At 43.3% G+C, this 19,526-nt stretch overlaps 1 protein-coding gene across 11 annotated transcripts in view; it reads right to left on the bottom strand.

Moving 5' to 3' along the window:
- The window catches only part of NFAT5 (nuclear factor of activated T cells 5), a 37,766-nt gene that overhangs the window by 6,750 nt on the left and 11,490 nt on the right, over positions 1 to 19,526 (bottom strand). For 6 of the 11 annotated variants that reach the window (XM_018084373.3, XM_018084356.3, XM_029964820.1 and 3 more), the window contains 9 exons: positions 14,418 to 14,610; positions 11,940 to 12,130; positions 9,882 to 10,054; positions 7,078 to 7,212; positions 6,854 to 6,906; positions 6,031 to 6,163; positions 5,411 to 5,491; positions 3,539 to 3,651; positions 571 to 3,004 (listed from right to left, as the gene is read on the bottom strand). In XM_018084373.3, coding sequence (XP_017939862.1) covers positions 571 to 3,004; positions 3,539 to 3,651; positions 5,411 to 5,491; positions 6,031 to 6,163; positions 6,854 to 6,906; positions 7,078 to 7,212; positions 9,882 to 10,054; positions 11,940 to 12,130; positions 14,418 to 14,610 — 3,506 coding nt within the window. Of the gene's footprint in view, positions 1 to 570; positions 3,005 to 3,538; positions 3,652 to 5,410; positions 5,492 to 6,030; positions 6,164 to 6,853; positions 6,907 to 7,077; positions 7,213 to 9,881; positions 10,055 to 11,939; positions 12,131 to 14,417; positions 14,611 to 16,473; positions 17,432 to 18,478; positions 19,349 to 19,526 lie in introns of those variants that run through there. The other 5 variants (XM_018084388.3, XM_018084384.3, XM_008927562.4 and 2 more) reach the window with 5 other exon arrangements.

Below are 19,526 nucleotides of genomic sequence, written 5' to 3'. Positions count from 1 at the left end.
CAACCACAGCAGAGCTGCAACAACCTGTTGTACCATCACCTGCACCTCTCACTTCTGGGGCTCCACAGCTACCTACAGACCTTTACAAAGAAAAGATCTACATTCCACAGAACTTGTCATGGAAGCTAGATCCAGACAGGGGATAGGGGAAACTGCACTTTAACCGACATTTTTCTGGACTACACAGCTTCCGAAATCCTTGCTTTCCTTCAACAGCGTGTGGACAAAGCCAACACGCATATTGTGGAAACCAAATCCAGCAAGAGAAATGCTCTCTTAAGAGAGCACAATCATTCCTAGATTAGATATTAAGGAGCAATTCTTCCCTGTGAGGGTAGTGAGGCCCTGGCACAGGTTGTCCAGAAAAGCTGTGGCTGCCCCATCCCTGGAAGTGTCCAAGGCCAGGTTGGACAGGGCTTGGAGCAACCTGGTCTAGTGGAAGGTGTCCCTGCCCACAGCAGGGGGGTGAAATGAGATAAATTTTCAGTGCCCCTTCCCACTCAAACCATTCTAGGATCTATGAGAATCTCTTCCAAACTGCAAGCTCAACATGGGGCACTTGTCACTCACTGTTTTGGATGCCAAACAGGAATATTCCCGATGTCTGCTGGGATGACGCAGGGGAATTCTGCAGCTGGTTGATGGCACCTCCTGCTGTGTTGTGGAACAAAGGGGCCTGTTGCTGGGGAGGAGAGGCAGTTCCTGGCATTCCTGCCATGCTGTTCTGAGAGGAGTACATGGGAGACTGCTGCAGCTCCGGCTGGCTCATGCTGTTCTGCAGGGCAGACATGGAAGCTGAGGAGATGAACAGGGTGACTTGTTGCTCTTGAGAACTTGGGGACCCTTGGACCAGCTGAATCTGGGGTGAGTTATGGAAGATGGTTGGCTGCTGTGCTTCGGCCTGGTTGGAGCCAGGATTCTGGAGAGAAGACACTGGGGTCTGACTCTGGAATTGCATGGGCTGCTGCTCCTGGTTCATCGATGCCATGTTCGTCTGTGGATGGAAAATGGACTGGCCTTGTTGCTCCTGGTTGGTAACTGGGTTTTGATTGGGATTGAAAATCATGTTCTGCTTTTGAGAGGCCATGGTACCCATCGCGCTTTGATTGCTGAACATCATGTTCTGCTGCTGCTGCTGCTGCTGTTCTTGCGCTGGAGGACTGCTCTGGATAGCAACGATCGAATGCTGAGGTTGGAAGATGGCTCCTTGTTGGTTCTGAGGGATGGAGCTGGACTGGATGGAGCCCAACGACACTTGAGACTGAAACAAACCCTGCTGAGCAGGCTGGGTCTGAGGCTGCTCCTGGGGAAGCATGGAACTCTGGATATGAGATATCTGGGTCTGCTGCTGGAAAGAAGTCTGCTGTTCAGTGTTTGTTGCTGTCTGAAGAGAAGAAATGGAATTTGGGCTTGTAAAGAATGACATCTGTTCTTCCTGAGTGGCAGGGTTGCTCATGGAACTCTGGGAGAGGAACATGTTGGCAGACTGCTGGTCTTGAGGAACTGAGGAGCTCTGCAAGACACCCATGGCATTCTGAGAGTGGAACATCGGGGGCTGCAGTTGGTCAGAGGAGTTAGTGTTGGTCTGGTTGTGGACAATGGAATTTGAGCTATGAAAAAGAGAGCCTTGTGTTTCCTGGGATATATTCTGAGTATCACCAATAGGATTCTGAGAGTGGAAAAGCTGAGCCTGTGAGTGTGGAGACTGCTGCATGAAGCTTCCTGACTGGATCGACATCATTTCCCCACCTTGCTGGAACAGGCCCCCCCCTTGCTGCTGAGTCCCACTTGCCTGGACACTCATCATGGTTTTGGTAGATGAGAAGAGATTAACCTGGGACTGACTTTCCCCACTGTGCTGCATCTGAACCATGGTTTGAAACACAGAGCTCTGCATCTGCTTACTCTGTCCCGAAGCCTCTTCTCCATCTGCAGAACTGGATGCCTGGAACATGGCAGGGCCGTTGTTGGAGACCTGCTGCTGAGCAGGGGCAGCCGCCTCACTCCCCGAGACACCGGGGGATGAGGAGAATAATTCACACTGCATTTGCATGTCTTCATTAGTCGATAACCCACTCATCATGTGAGAAGCCTGCTGGTACACCGGGGACTGCTGCAGGGCTCCGTTCCCCGACGTTGTGGAGGAGAACAGATCCGACTGCATCGGCGTGGCCGCCGGGCACATGTTCTGCTGGATCCCGATCACCATCGCCGCCGACGTCTCCATCGCCTGCTGCTGCTGCTGCTGCTGCTGCTGGGGGTTGGACAGGGAGCTCTCAGGCTGAGAGTGAACGTTCTCAGCTCGCCCAGGCAAAAGGTTCTCCGCTCTGGAATGGACAGCTGTGTCTGAGGAGGAAAATATCCCAGGATTTACACTATTCTGTATCTGGCTGACCTGCTGAAAGATATCTGCGTTCAGCTGATCTTGGACATCCTCGCTGCTGTCTGAACCAGAGAACAGAACGGAAGATAACTGCTGCTGAGCTTCCAAAACCTGCTGCACCAAGTCAACGTTCCTATTGCTGCCAGTGGCAGTGTTGGTCGGAAAATTCCCAGCCTGGAGCTGCTGTATCGTGTTCTGTAACTGACTCACGCCACTGGCCGATGAGAAGATACTCGATGAAATCTGCTGCTGCAAGGCCTGTGCTGGCTCTGAGAGCGTGGACTGTTGTTGTTGTGATGCATCAGTCAACTGTGACAGAGTCACTACTGTGCCATCCGACTGCAGCACTTCCCTGGTCTGGGAATCCCTCGTTTGGAACTGGGCAGCTTGCTGCAGTAACGCGTCGCTGTTCTGCAGCTGCCCCGGAGTGGACACTGCTGAGAAGCTGCCAGGCTGGGAAATGTCCTGGGTCTGGATCGTGGTCAGGGGCTCTGGGTTGTACACCTTGGGCTGGATTTGCTGCTGGTTTTCACTTTCAGAAGGTAGATGGGAAGCAGAAGTTGATATGCCAGACATGCTGTTTTCCAATGTTTGTTGAGTTGGTCCAACCACATTTGAAGCCTGAAAAGAGCAAGACATTGGGTAATTTATAAATGTAGTTGGGTGATGTTGGTAAAATTTCCCCCAATCTCTTATGTCCAGGGAAGATCAGAGGGAGAAGATGTGATGTCTGTGTATTTCTCCAGACATACCCAAATCAGCAAGCAAATGATTACCAGTGGAAATGCTACTTCAAGGATGGAGTTAAGGCACAATTTAATGAAAGCACTGCTAGGAATTCATTAAAAGAATATTACAGTAATTTACTAGTTCTGTACCACAGCACAAAAAACATCATCACAGAATCACTATCCAAGTCTGGGTGCAGGAGCCAGGTGAGTTATCTAAGGAACTTGTCTGTTATTTCACTCCTGCTCTGTGATCATGTTTTACCCAGGTTGATCCTGGACATGGCATTTTCCCTGTCTATTACTCTTCTCCACTATCAAAGCATGGACAAAGGGGCGGATGTAACTCGGACTCTCAAAGCTGCTGTTCTCAGCCCCCCACCAAACTCACCTGGAACGTGGGGGGAGAGTGTTTTTCTACACTTACTTCCATTGGAGCCACATCTTCGTTCTTAATCATACTGCTTGGCATGAGTGGAGTTATCAAGGCACTAGGAAGAATGTTCACCTTCTCCAGGTTACAGCCTGAGGCCTTCACTGCTGCAGCCACAAATACAATGCATTAGATCACTTTAGCATTAATTTTAACCTCACAGAATCAGTGAATGGTTTGGGTTGGAAGGGACCTTAGAGGCATCCAGTTCCAATCCCCTGCCACAGGCAGGGACACCATTCACTAGAACAGGTTGTTCCAACCTGAACACTTCCAATAATTTTTTCTGGTCCACATAAAAAAATTACATAAGATATCCCAGATCTTTCCTGTAAAGAATTAACCTTTCTGATTTCAAATACTGCTGAAACTGGGCTTAAACTAAACCAACGGGAAAGCCTGCAAAAACCATTGTTCCATAAGTCCTTTCAAGTAAATTAAAGCATTAATCCTCAATGTAAAGCAACAGATCTCCATGCTTTAACCCAATTTAAACCTTACAATAAGGTGGCAGTAAAATTTCTGCACAAGTATATGAAGTGGGGAAGGACAGAGCAGAGACAAAGCACATAAAGCACACGAAACTGTCTGACCTCTGGTTCATGATCAACCTGGAGCAGAACAGGTACAGGAATGAACTGTCACAAAAGAGCTGGTAAGCAGAAACCCACATGAGAAGGTAAACTCAGATTTATTGCATAAATTAAATGAGGATATGAAGGAACAGAAATAGCACGTTGTGTTCTGAGGAACAGCAGCTGTTCTCTAGCAGTTGGGATCTTCCCTCGGTGAAGCCTCCACACTAAATTAGATGGATGTCAGGCTTACCCTGTACATTAGTTATTATTTTCCTCATCTTTTCAATCTGGCTACTAGAAATCTTACCAGTCCTTTTACCAGCTTGTTTCATTGCCCTACATATTTTTGCATATTTCTCCTCCAATTATTCTCTGCAGGTTTAAACTCATCAGATCTTGTATTATCCTCCCTAACAAGTTGTAAAGTCAACTTGTAAATCCATCCATGCCAAGACCAAGCTCTTAACTTCAAACACGAGCTCTGTGGGTCTCACCTGCAGCCATGGATTCCTATCACACCTGGGATCACACTGTTCACCTTCAACCTGCTTTTCCAGAGCAGGCTGTGGAAATTTCCAGTCATCTTTGTGCACCACTGGAGTCTTCACAGGCAACTAAGAGACATTTCCTTCCTCTATTTCAATACTAGAAGGATCAATTCACACTTAAAAAAAATAGGTAAACCTAAAACTTGTTCTTTTGGAAGGAAACGACGAACTTTGCATGGACGGAATGGTCAGAAAAAAAAGTCCTCACTGATGGGAGCAAGCTGAAACTCCCAGAAATAACGTTTTTAACTAGACCCACTGAAAGCAGTGTCATTAAACCTATAAAATACAGCTTTTGAAAGACACCAAGTTGCCACATTTGTGTTTTTCAGTGCTCAGTCCTTCCCCACTACCAAGTTTAGGTGTAGTTTTGCCTAAATTAACACTACACAGTTTCTAAATCTTTTCTATTAACTACTATCTAAGGCTTCTTTTTAGCTCTTCACTTGCAAACATATTAAATAAAGATCAGACTGCAGGGCCTGAGGAATGAAAAATGGGGAGAAAATTTAATATTATTTTTTGCAAAGTTTTTGTTCTATATTCACTCATTAAAACATACTTAAAGGAATACTGTTATAAAGTAAAATGTTCAGAATCAGAGAACAAACCTCCCTGTTTGAACGGGGCCAGATTTTATAAGCACGGAGCTATCTCAGGATGTCTGATTCATTGCTCCAAATTTGAGTAAGAATTTAGAGTTAAATTATTAACAACACTGATAAGAATCAATTTAGTACCTTTTATAGCCTCTTCAAAAGAACAATGTTGGGCTGGGCTGGAGATTTCCTTCTTCACATTAACATTCAGAGTCCCAGCTGCTGAGACAAAACACATTGAGAACTTCCTATGTTAAATCAGCAAACACGCCAAAACCAAACAAAGCAAACCAAAACAGTTACTTATAGCTTAAAAAAATTCAGGTTCTTTGAAATCCACAAACCTTCACCCTGTGTATTGTGATATAGATAGATAAATAAACAAAAATACGTGAGGTGGGCAAACTGCAGCTTTCCTCAGGATAAAGCTTGGTGGGATTTCTTGGTTTATTTGGTGCACTGTATGGAGTATGTCTATTTTTTTTCCTGTTCAGCTTCATTCTGATCCTTAAACTAGAAATGGATGCTGCTGTATATGAACAGCTGTCTCCATGCAGCTGGAATTTGAGGTATTTACCACATAAATGAGAAAAGTAAAGCCTTCGCATTTTATTATTAGCAGAGCAAACCTCCCATGAAGAGAAGTTTGGAAAGATCTACGTTACTTAACATTCCTGTGGTATGGATTAAACAGTGAAATGAGAACTGAGATAGTTCAGCAGGTGAAATGCCCACCCCTCCCCAGTCTGTGTGTCACACACCTGGATCTGGAGTGTAGGTAAAGGGCTGCACATCGTGAGATCTCCCAGCGTTGGTCACCACATATATTCCCACAGAAACAGCTGAGGTTATTTGCTGGTCGTGATATGGTGGCACCTTCACAATAAGGTGATTCTGTAAGGCAAACAAACATCACTGGAAAAAAATCACATTTTATTATTATTGACCTTAACTGTATTTACTTACATCAAAAGAGAGAAATAGACTGATAAACCACCATAAAAAACAAAGCCACTGGGGGAGATGTATGTGTGGGATCAGGATGGCCCTTGTCTGACATCATCTGCATTTAATAATTCTCCAATTTCAGCCCAACAGTCCATAACGACTGCTGTCTTTAATTGTGTCAAAAAGAATAAACAAATATTCTGTAAAAGATTTCACAGTGGAACAGAAATCCAGCCAGGTACAGCTCTGGTGTACACACAATTTATTTCCTCTCAGTAGTAACTCAATGTGTCCTTAGGAAAACTGCTGGGAAAACCGAATTAGGCATTTTAATTCTATTGTATGTAAGGGTAAAGACCTGCTCACCAAACTGTGGTACCCAACTTCTCAATGAGAAAGGGAACAACTATACTTGTGTAAACTCAAAATTATATTCTGCCAGACTCACTGTAGAACTTATGTGAAGAAAAAAAATATTATTTCTAGAAATGCACAGCAAGAGGGAAAGGCTTTATTGATTTTTCTCTGGAAACAGAGTATTTTGTAATTAAAAATATAATAATAATAGCAATAGTAGCAACAATAAGAATAGTAATAATAATAATGGTAGTAGCAATAATAATAATAGAGGAGTACCTGATGAAATAATTCCATATCTATTTCAGCTTCTGCCTTCCAGGAATTCTCATCTAAATGAAAATTAAAAAGCAGAGTTTATTGCACGTGCAATAGAGCAGTTTATTTTCATGCCCTTGATTCTGCTCCTCAGTTTGCTCTCCACAACTGAGCTTTACCAAGCAATTGAACCCCAACCCCGTGCTCTCCTCAGCACCCCAAGCCAGCACGGCTTTCACACTAACCAGAAACATTCTCTTGGAAAATCACTTTTGTTCCCTTTAGGAAGTTCTTGCCAATCAGAAAAACTTCCTCTTCACCCTTCACTGAACAGCTGTGGAGACTTTTCTTTAGGATCTCTGGAACTCCCGCTGGTTGAGCTGCAAGGAAAAAACAGTTTGAAATCAAGAAAATATCAACATCCAAACCAAACCACTTTTACTTATAGAGTGATGAAGTAAAAAACAAAATAATTCCTGATCTTCCTCCTTCACTACATCATCCATGACTAACTCTTCAGAAGATAACCATTTCTATTATTTCCTCACAAAAATCACACTTAGGTCAATGATTCGCTAATAATATTTTCCTTTTCCTCCTGCCTCTATTAAATCTTCTAAATGAAACTTTCAGTGTTGGAGCCAAAGCTCAACAAGTGCCCAGAAGAGAAGAAAACATGGTGCTGTAATTCCCTGGTACAGACAGAGACAAACAAAGGCCTCAGCCCTTGGCCACATCTGAAGCCCCCCTGCAAATTCAGCCTTAAGATCATAAAAAACTTAGTTTTTTACAAAGATTATTTCATTCTGCTCTGCAAAAGGGCAGAAGTGGTAATTGCCCTATTACCTGGAGGGGTTTACACTTGGTTTTTTTACATGACATAAGTTTTCTGGCTGGTGCAAGAACCCAGGGCTTGGCGCAACCTGGTCTAGTGGAAGGTGACCCTGCCCATGGCAGGGGGTGGAACTGGATGAGCTTTAAGTTCCCTTCCAAATCCTTGCAAGAGTCCCATCGCTGTAGTTGGGGATTTTAGCAATTTATATCCAATAAATAAGCAAAGAGGATGTGGTTTCCAGACACACATCACTGGACACCTCTGTGCCAGCGACTCAGATGACAATTTACGTAACACTTATCACCAACTGTCTTTGCTGCAAACCATTCCTATTCTTCTAAAAGCCTAAATCATGTAAAACCACACATGTTAAATGAGCACTACAGGCAATTTAAACAGACAGATATTTTAAAATAACGTGCTTTGACACACTTAGGATAAAATAACTGCAGTTTCTAACAAGGGTTCCCCAGCCCCCTTTCCCACTCCCCATAAATCCCTAGGCACACGCTCGTGCTCGTGCTCTGCACTTGCATGGCCCACTTTGAGTGTTTAATAAAAATATTCTCTGGGCTTACTACACAGCACAACATACATCCTGTACCACTCTAAATTATTTAATGACCTTTCAGAAAGGATTTCTCTACAACTCTCGCAGAGGGTTCCCAGGCAACCGTTACGCAACGACTGAATATGCTCAAGGCACATGAAAAGAGTAACTGGATTTAGGTTTGCTAACAAGTTAACAAAGCCTATTTAAAATACAGACCTTAAATAAAGAGCCTGCAGCTACTTAACGCCTTTTCTGTGGTTTCAGGAACATTATCAGTTATAAAACACAACGTAAATGGGCCCTGACGAGGGAAAATGCAAACCTTGTTGAGAAGGTACAGCACACATCTGCAGTAAGGTGTATGCAGCAAACAAACCCGGTGTAATGTGCTTGAGGAGATGATTTATATGAACAATTTAATAAACAACATTATTTTATGCTGTTTTGATCAGCCAGGACATACGTGCCAGCACTACTGGGTTGGCCAAGGTCTACTGCAAGTCACCATAACTCCAGCATAAGCTACAACAGAAGCACAGAATCCTGGAAAGAGTCTCAGGACTCCCCCTCTCAACCCTCACATCATGATCAGCGCTACCCACATATTCTCCAAAGGTGCAAGTCTGATCAGAGTATTTTGCTCCTTTGTTTTAGACTTCCAGAATACAAAATTCCTGGGCAATCCCTTAGCAACTCACACAATTGAGAAGATTTTCTTAGCAAGTGACCAAACCACCCCAGCTTGCCAAAAACTAAACCAATTTACTCTTTACTGCATCAAATACAGCTTTTTTCAGCTAAACAGCCTATTTTAAAATCAGTCTCTAAATGTTTCACCTCAGACTCTCAGCTTCTGCTCACAATAGTAAGGTTTGGACTGTTTAAGAAAATGGCAGGGGGGTGGAACGAGATGAGCTTTACGATCCCTTCCCACCTAAACTGCTCCATGGTTCTGTGATTCCCTTTTCCTCGTTGGTCAGTGGAACCTCCTCAGCCAAGGCAGCCAGCTGTGCTTGTGCTAAACAGAGCATTTATAAAAGTTTTGTTCTTGCACTGAACCAGAACAGATTCAGCCTCTGGTCCATCCAAGGACCACTCAGAATGCCAGGCCCGCTGACTTACCACAAGTCCTTTCTAGCACTGAAAGCTGATGGATGAATGTGACATTACAGAAGAGATTAAAAGTTATATCAGAAAGTCACTATTTGAAGCAACCATGACAAAAATTGTGAAATTTTAAGAGGCAAAAATTAATTTCATTGAAGAGTATAAATATATAACTATTTTTAAATAGAGGTCAATAATTTTAACTAATACCCCACCCCAAATAAAAATTAATCTATGTAATCTAAACTATAGCAATTCTGAAATAATCATTGATTAACATGGGGTGTTTTCTTCCCCCAAGGCATAAAATCACAGAATCATTTAGACTGGAAAAGAGCCCAAAGACCACCAAGTCCAGCCTGTGCCCGATCCCCACCTTGTCACCCAGCCCAGAGCACTGAGTGTCACATCCAGTCATTCCTTGAGCACCTCCAGGGATGGGAACTCCACCACCTCCCTGGGCAGCCCCTTCCAATGCCTGACCACCCTTTCTGTGAAGAAATCACACCAAAGCCCAGACTCCTCTAAAATCAGCATTCTGGTTTGATACTCACTGCACAGAATGGGGGAAGAAGGCGTCTGCAGGGTCAGAGTGGAGCCGTCCTTGCGCGTGATGTTGACGCGAAAGACCAGCCGGGCGCGTGTGCTCTTCTTCTTGGACCCGGCAATCCCTATCCTGGCTTCAACATCAGCATTCCTCAGCTTCAGGATTCCCACACAATCAACCCTAACAACACAGAAGAGTACAGAGTTTAATAGTTTATTAAGTTCAGTATCTTAAATAATCTTTCAAGAAGTTCCATAAGCCACCAAGTCAAAAGTCTTGAAGTAATTACTGAAATGTTATTAGATTATTTTTATTTATATGAAATCTCTCTGTGACCTTTCTCATTTTTCAATTCAACCCTGCATAATCTGGAGGATGAATCATGGGAGAACAGCATATGAAAGCACGAATAGAATAGAAAATGCAATATAATTCTGGTAAGCATTCAATTTAGAATCACAGCTCTTCATTCTTCCATCCCTAGGGCGAGATCTGGGTTTGTAGGATTATTGCTACAAAATATTCTGCATTCACTTAAAGAAAGCAGGAGTAGAAGAAAACTTACTGTAGTCATATTATTTTTTACGTTCAGTGGGGCTTGGAAGTGACAGATACGTCCTACTGTAAGTGTGGTCCTGGGGCAGACGTACAGGGCCAGGTGAGAGATGCAGTGCTGGCTTTCAGAGACAAATGCTCCATGGAAAAGTATTACAAGCAAAAAACAGCCAAAAAAATAAAAACAAAAAGCTCAAAAAACCCCAGAAACACAGCGTGATGCGTTGAAAAGAAGAATATTGTAATTTAATCATGATTTTGGGCTCTATGTCGAAAAAGCACAGGGACCACCTGATATCTGAGTACAATAAACTCCAAGCAAGAGCTGAGGAGCAGAGAGGAGGGGACAGCGTGTTTCAGACAATGCCACTACTAGCATTACCTTTAACAGAGGTGCTACAGCAGCACTGAAATATCAGCAAATTTTCTTTAGAGACACCAAGATATCATGAAAAACAGCCCAGGCAAAACTCTTCTTCCTAGATAATTCCAGTTCCTCTTCCTGGTATTGCTATACTTTATATGGTTGGATTTGACCATCTTAAAGGTCTTTTCCAACCTTAACAATTCTATAATTCTATGATTAACACCCGAAGACAATTATAAAATTACTCTCTAAGAGGCAGTTTCCAAACTTACAGGAATAAATTTTTTACTAAAAGAGAATGAAACTGATTCAGTCAATCTGCAAACTGTATTATCCTGCTTAGGAAGTAGACACTGTAAACTGAATAAAGGTTTCTTCTCTTGATACAAGTTTCCAGGTGCAGAGTGGCAGCTTTCAACCACAGAGCCATTACAAAATAGATGTTCTACTGACAAAAAAACTTTGGAAGATCACTGCCTTCCTGTATATTGATACATGTGAAAAGCATAGTAGGGAATTACTTCTATTTGAAGTGTCCTTCCTGTGAGATCAAAAACATGAAAGCAGATGAATCCACTTTTCAAAACTTCCTGCTGTGACCCACTGTCATGAGCCCCTTCCCAGGGGCCACATACTGCTCTCATGCAGCTGTATCCTGGCTCCAAAACCTCACCTGTGCTGGACCACACCAGCTCTGTCAAGATGGGCAGAACAAGCAAAGTAAGAGAGCAGAAAAGCAAGTCTTGCTTCACTATCCACAACTCCCAGTTTTTTGGGCCCAATATTCTCCATCCCTTTTCCAAGCAGCAATTCTGTACTTGTTCAAAGCCAACCAACCAGCAGAACAGTGAGGGCTATAATTCACCTAATGCTTGGATATGCACATTATTGATCAATCAGGGACAGGAAACCAACCTAACAAAGTTAACTGACAAAGTCTAAGGAAGAGCAGACTAAGCATGAAGTATAATAAACAAATTGAGAATGTGATTCAAAAGTTTTTCTATCCAGGTGGCCTCACTCAGTGCCCGGTGTGTGCCAAGATGGTCACACTTTTAACTACCAACCCATCCAACAGAAAAAGGAAACCTGTTCCCAAACCCAAGCTCATAAGCAAAAATACTTATAAAAAAAGCTACTCACGCCAGTGTCATGTTGTTGCTTGGGTCCAGCCCGACCTCGATGACTGTGGTCCCCTCTATATCCACCTCCTTGCAGGGGGTGGTGTTTCTCCCAGTGACTCTGCAGGCCTGGTAGAACCCGTGTGGTTTCACACGCCCGGAGTCGTTCCCCACAAACACCTGCAGCACCACCGGCTCGTTGTGACCCTCCAGCTGAAACAGGCCAGTGCTTAATTAACAGGGAGGGATTTCTTTAATTATTATTGTTAATATTCTGGTTTTAAACCCCCTTGAATCCTATCTATCTTCAGGCAGAATGATCCCAGCTGCAACTCTCAAGTCTCTTACGACCCCTCACTCTCACTCCAACCATGACTATTCCCCCCTCTCCTGCCAGAATACTCCTCTCCCCCCAATGCATCTATGTCCACCAGTCAGCCCAGAAAGAGAACATTTGCTGGGGTTGCCTCCAAAGGTGATTAGAATTTGTTGGTCAATATGTTCATGCCCATTAATCACTGGCATTCCAGAATCCCACCTTCACACCAGATGCACTTTGACACCAGATTAAAACTGTCCAGCATTTGCAAAACCACTGGAAAAGTCAGAACAGGATAAAGGGGAAGCAGAGGTAAGAATGGGATGATCCAACTGCACAAGCCCAGCTTTCTCTCAGACAATAAAATAAAATTAAAAATGGTAACTTGACATCTTCTACTTAAAAGTTTATGAACAGTGTCAGTTTGTTGAAACACTTCGTAAGTAAAAGCAGGTCAGACATTTTAACATCCTCCTGCAATCCCATGTGAAAGCCAAAATTATTCCAGAACATGTCAGTGAAAAATACATTCATAAAATACATAAAATACATTCATGAAATGTTTGTGTCCTTTCAATGCTTTTTTTATTAGTGGAATTCCCCTGTGGTGCCACAGACTAAAAATACTCTGAGGTAAAAGAAGTTCTAAAGTAAATCTGGACATTGCATTTCAAAGGAACCTTTCCTTCTTTTTAGGAAACGGTTAAGAAAAATACTCCAAGTAAAAAGAAACTCTAGATTGCTGACAAATTCCCAGGCCAGAGACGGCACTCCTTTGCCAGAGAATTCTAAGGAGATAAAATGACTATTTTAATGTTTTCACTACAACACATTTGTTGCTTGAGGATTTCCAGGTGACAATGTTGTCTTTTGTCCCAGTCCTGGAAGTTGAGGCAATACCTGCAGAAAGAAGCTCCATTTTTATTAGTAAGGAGATGCAAATGAGAGCAGAGGCCTCTGGAGGATCTCCTGGGGGATGAGTCCCTGAATACACTCTCAGAAAACGTAGTTCTGCAGTTGTTAACAAGTTCAAATAAAGGAAAAAAAAATCAGCAAACACTGATAAAATCATTGTGTGCTCCTCAAGTCCAGGAGGGGCAAACAGCAAATGTGAGTGTTACAGACAGGCAAAGCCAAAAGATGTCTGGAGGTGGCCCAGCACAGGCTCCCAAGAGGAACCACAGGAACAGCAAAGGGCTCAACACCTAGTCACTTGATTAAGGTTTGTTTATACAATTTTAACATTGCATATTGATTGTGGAACTCAAGTTCTAAGTTGTCAAGAACAGAGTTTTATTTCAATGCCACAGAACTTGCTTCTCCCCCTCAGCCTATGTAAGAGCGATGCACTGGAGCGACTCCCAAACACCAGATCTCTGAACCACCACTGTTTTTACACTATTCCTCCCCATCTTTAAACCCCATGAACAAAACAAAAAGCCCTCTTGTCCTTAACATATTTTTTTCCCACCAGCTCAGATTTCCTGAAGATTCACTGACTCATTTGCTTGTGCAGCCCTGGCAGAGTTTTATCTGCAGGGTATGAACTCATCTGCCCACTGGTAAAGCAAACTGGAACTTCCAGGAATTCAGCAACAAGAGACTCTTCCAAACAGATTTTTCACTGATGGGTGCTAAAGGGTAACTGGGAAAGGAATTAAAAGGAAATTCAGATGAACAAAGGCCCATTAAGAAAATCCACATAAATGAGCACTAAATCCCCATAGCAACAGGCCAATATGAAAGGATTCTTTTCTTATGAAACTCTACTGGAGTTGTGCATTACTCAGGAGGACTGAGTGAAGGGCTGGTGGGGTTTCTAACACTGCTGAACAGGACTTTGAAGACAAGTCTACTTCTATATTCTGTCAGCAGTGGACAGCACAAATTTAAGGGCTCTATCACAAGCAAACATTTCTTTGTGGACCTGGTAAATTAGTTTGGGTTGAGAACTGCTTATCTATTAGGGCCTTGACATAAAACTTCCCTCCTCCTGTAACTCTGTGATGCCAATAAGACTTTTTGCGACCTGCAAGAGACCCAGTACAGTCTTTACAGCAGAGGGACTGCAAAGCCTCCTCCCTTCCCTCTAAAAGAGAGACTGGAGGCCTGTTTGAACTGAACCTGTTCCCATTCCATTAGAGCACCCCTGGGAAGGGTGTCCCCATGCCCTCAGCCTACCTTCACCGTGGGAAAGCCCTGCTGTGTCCGGTCCTTCACAGAGCCCCGGCTGCCCTCGGTCAGATAACGAGCCCTGTGCTGGGTCTCCGGCTGCACCACAATCTTCAGTTCCTTCCCCTCACTCTTAGTCGGATACTGACCACACAACATTGGGGTCTTCTTCCCTCCAGCTCCCTTCTGGTTCTCTGATGCTCTGGGAAGTCAAAGCAGACCATCAAGAAGATGTTAGAAACAGCTCCCCAATTGAAACAAACCAAATCACAGAAAAGCTAAAAAGACAAAGAGTGTGTATTAATGGATGGAAGATTTGTAGTGGAGAGCCAACTTTGGAATTCTCTTTTCGACAGTGAAGGAAACCTGTAGGATGAAGAGGAATGGTGCTTCCCTGCTCCTCCATCCAGAGCACATGGGAACTGCTTTTCAGAGAGCAAATATAAAGGAAGGGAAACGTAATTAGCATTAAATGATGTTAATGAACAGAAGGCGGCTCATAACCTGCTTTTTCATAGTCAGTGATACAGCCTGAACAAGCTGTTTCACTGCTGTAACACACACACATGTACACACACACTCTGAATGGATTTGTGGTTAAATGGTACTTTAAGCAGGAAAACAGCCTCATGCCTGTCTCCACCTCCACTTGCACATCCATGCAAACTCCAACTCTGATTTCTGTCAAAACAGATTGATAAATTTATGCGGAAACCCAATCAGTTATTGCAAAAGCTCTGACATAATTGCACTGAAGTTAAATCAGGCCTTTCTTTCCAGATGCATTTTGTAGGCCATCGTGTCTTGTGCTCAGTTCCATAATTAAAACTGGGATGAAGGAGTCCTCCAAAGTCTAACAGTACATGAGCCACCTTGTATTCCCTTTAAACCAGGATTTGGTCATGAACCTGAAGTCCAATAAACTCCTTTCACACTAGGAAATGTGAACGTGCCACGGCACACGGTACAGGCAGGAAAAGGGCTCCATGATTTACGCAAATCTCATATTCATTTTACTACCAAAAAGGGGCTTCTAACAGCTAATGCCTGGGAAGAAAGCAGCTTTAAATAACAGGTGTGAATTGCTTAAAAAACAAATCCTGTTTCAATGTGCAACTTACGGAAGTAATTTACTCAGGATTTTTTCCTTCTCAAAAAGGATGAAAAATGTTTTTTCTTTAAAATCATTTACTGGGAGCTTTGCCACTGCAGGAGGTTCTCACTGACCTGCAGCTGGGGTAACCCAGCTCTCTTCCCAATGATTTACACCAACAAACAGGATCAGCACCTTTTCTAAAGCTCCTACTGTGCAAGGACCAGCACATGGACACAGCATAGGCTTCCCAGTCATTCCCAGGCCTGCTCCTATGCCCCAGGGAAGGCTGGGCACACCTATGCCCCTCCATTCCCCCCCATCTCATAACTCTGAAAGTCATGGAATTATAGAACAGTTTTGGCTGGAAGGGACCTTTAGACATGATCTAGTCAATGCCCTGCCATGGGTAGGGATACCTTCCACTATCCCAGGTTGCTCCAAGTCCTGTCCAACCTGGCCTTGAACACCTCCAGGGATGGGGTAGCCACAGCTTCTCTGGGAAACCTGTGCCAGGGCCTCACCACTCTCCTTGTAAAAAAGTTCTTCCTTTTATCTACTCTAAGCCAACCCTCTCTTACTTCGAAACCATTTCCCTTTGCCTATAGCAACAGGCCCTATTTGTCACACTCCTATTTCCACTGAGCCTTCCGTTAAAACAGACAGAGGTCAGTGCTTTGGATGATCTCCATTCCCATTTTTCTGTCCATAAAGGTTAACCACTTCAACATGGACAGGAGGGTGAGCCTCCTCCTGCTCACCCAGCTGAGCCCTGCCACGGTCCTGGCTGCCCTCCACATTCATCCTCAACCACCAAAGAGAGACAGAATCTAGATCAAAACTGGTGTAAATCTCTGCAAGATAATACCATCTTACAGTAAAACCATCTTCCTGCCAAGAAGTCATGATTACTCTGCTTGGTGCAGTCACACAGGCTGCTTGAAAACATAAATACGCCGTGCAAAAACATACCTTCCTTTGGGAAAAGGGACAAAACTGTCCTTCAGTGCAGCACATGGGAACCCTGTGATACACTAAATAAACTGTAATTAACACCATCATGCTCTTTGCTTCTATACAAGTTAAGGGAAAACTAATGAAATTCAAGCTCGTTAGACAATCAGTTTCTATCTTCTTGTCAGGACAACCCTCCAAAGGACTAGAAATTACAAGGAATACATTTACCAATTTTCAGTCAATATATTTTCATTTTTATTACTTAGAATTTTAAAATAAACCCCTCAGTTTCTCATAGGGAAAGTGAGAAAGAATGCTGGGCAGCCTCAGCAATGGCAACACCAGTGCATCCTTCCAAACACCAGGCCTGGGAGCCAGGGGACACCTTGGCACAGGGAACGCTCCACGGAAAACACCACAGGAATTGCTCACTCTGACCCTGTCACACCGGGAAGTTCCAGCTCTGTAAACTAATAGGGAAGGCTGTGGTATAGTTGAATTTTGAAGGGAAGCATGGGAGAGCCAGCCATCAAAATGAAATCCACCTTTACACTCAAAATGTCATGTTTTAGCAGTGTGACATTAACACTGTTGTCTCTCCAAGAGTACTTTACTCATAAATCCCAATTACCTTAGTTCTCAACAAATTGTTTTATACAGTATCATATTTAAGCAAAGAGATGCTCCCCACAATTATGTTAAAGTCTTTTCTCTAGAAAATTAATCGTTACTTTCAATCAGATTAGCTGAACCTGAGAGCCATTTAAAGCCTTCATCAGAGCTACTGCGTGGTCTTTCTTCTCAGATTACAAGGATATATAATTTATACATCCTTTTAATTCAGTTTATCCATATTGCTAATATTCACACCTGTACAAAACATTTCATGCACACGCATTTATTAATTTAACTGTTACCAGACAATGTTTCCTCTAATCTAGCACTTCTTTTTTTTTTTTTTTTAAGAAAATAAATATAACTGGCAAATCCCAAGGCCATTGGAACAGATCTCCTGAGTTAAGTTTGGCCTGGTCCTGCCCTCAGGGCTGTTCCCAGGGCAGAGCTGAAAGCGAAAGTGAGACCAAGCCCATTGGAAACCTGAGCCCCTGCCCTAAATCACCATCAATTCATCCCTTCTAAAAAGGCCTTCACAAATTCCAAGTTTCCACAGGAATATATTCTTTCTCTTCCTGGCCTTTACAGACAACTGCGCAGAAGTCTCTTTAGAGGCCAATGCCATTTCCATTCCCCACGGAACACAGCTGCTCTCCTTGCTCTGTTCTGAAAGCCAAAAGTAACTGAACTCCCTTGGCCGAACTCCACCAGGCTGGGAAGTTTAAAACCCCCAGTCACTACGGTGACCCAGATTTGTAATGCCAAATCTCCATATTCCAATGGCAAAATGAAGTTTTCTAAGATCTTGGCCACTTTCTTACCCCTTGAAAGAGCGTTCATTTCAAGGGACAATTCTGTTACCTAAGAGTTTTCCTGCAGTTCAGTCTGGCCTGTGTGGGGAAAAGAATTCTGCTTTCTCCCCTCTGCATTCACAAAACTGAGGGCTGTTCACTGTTCACCCTTGAAGTTTTCAGGGATGTTACAGACTTGTTCTGTTTTTAGACTGAGACCTCATGTATCATTCCAGAGTTTACTAAATCTCCCTTTTCTGCCCCGAGATCACATTTACAGTCGCACAGTTCTTGCTTTTCCATAAAGCTTTTCCCTGTGTAAGGGAGAGCCTGGTCCCCAGGAGCTGGGGGAGGCACTTTCCTCATTCCAAGCTTCCTGGGCTCTACCAGGTACTAATATTTTACTTTATTATCATCTATTTTGGCTGGTGAAAACCAGAGCAGCCAAGGATAGAGCGGTGCCTGTGTGGAGACCCCAGAAGACCCCAAGCAAACTCAGTGTTCCCATCCAGCTCCACTCCTCCTGCTGAGCCTGGGGAAGCACCAGCACACTCAGGAAAGGTTCTTGGAATTGCTTTCTCACAGTGAAATTTTAAGTATGGAACTGCACTGACCCTGGGAACACAGACTCCAGGCTCTTTCCCTTTGGAATGGGAGAAGTTCATCATCTTTGCCATCAGTCAAATTTTAATATTCCCCGTTGCTGTGATGAACATCAGAACGTACTGCAAGCACAGACATAAAAGTAAAAACAAAATACACTCCTGCCCCCAAAAAAGCCCCAAATAAAAGAGCCAAAGCTATCCATTTGACCACCTTAAAAGTACTAAAGAAGCAACAAGTTAAAAAATAAAATAAAAAGAAGAAATGTATCAACACACTCTTGCAAACTGATGGATTTTTCCTCTTTAAGCAGCTACTGAAATGCATTCAGTGAACAGTGTGAAGTGGGAGATGAGAAGCCACCACCCAGGTGTGCCCACGCAGACACACGCACATGACCCAGAAGCACAGAGAGAAACAGGATTAGAGATTTATTTCTGAAAAAATCAAATACAGAAGTGAGTTCACAAGGCAAAAATAAAATCTGGTTCCCCATATTTGTCTTAACATTTCATAAAAAGTAAAGCACGTGTTAATTTAGATGATGAGAAATCCTAATGAGCCATTAACCATTAACTTCTACTCCCATTCCTCTCTCTATTTGATAAATAAAGAGACAAACAGAAGCAGGTGAACTGTACAGACTGAAATCCTCACATAAAATCCTGCAAAAAACCATTCACATTTAGGGTGCGCCCACTCCACTCCGCCTTTCTTTTTAAATACATTTTCACTGCTATTTTATAAATGGAATTGTGTGGCCTTTCGGGAATTTCACTTAAAGAACACAAATGAGCTCATCAGTGCTGAGTTTAATTGCTGCAGGGAAGTTTAGCTTTATCTTCTAAATAAAGATTAACAAGTCTAATGAGATCTTAGCACAGAATTATGAAATGGTTTGGGTTGGAAGGAACTTTAAAGAGATCCAGTTCCACCCCCCCGCCATGGGTAGGGTCACCTTCCACTAGACCAGGTTGCTCCCCATCCAACCTGGCCTTGGACACTTCTAGGGATGGGGCAGCCACAGCTTTGAGGGGAAAGAAGAACTTATGCTGGGCT

Source organism: Manacus vitellinus, unplaced genomic scaffold (genome assembly GCF_001715985.3).
Source record: "Manacus vitellinus isolate BGI_N305 unplaced genomic scaffold, ASM171598v3 scaffold_10_pilon, whole genome shotgun sequence".
Taxonomy (NCBI): Eukaryota; Metazoa; Chordata; class Aves; order Passeriformes; family Pipridae; genus Manacus; species Manacus vitellinus.
The sequence above is the reverse complement of the archived record's forward strand: the minus strand, read 5'-3'. Positions and strand labels throughout refer to the sequence as shown.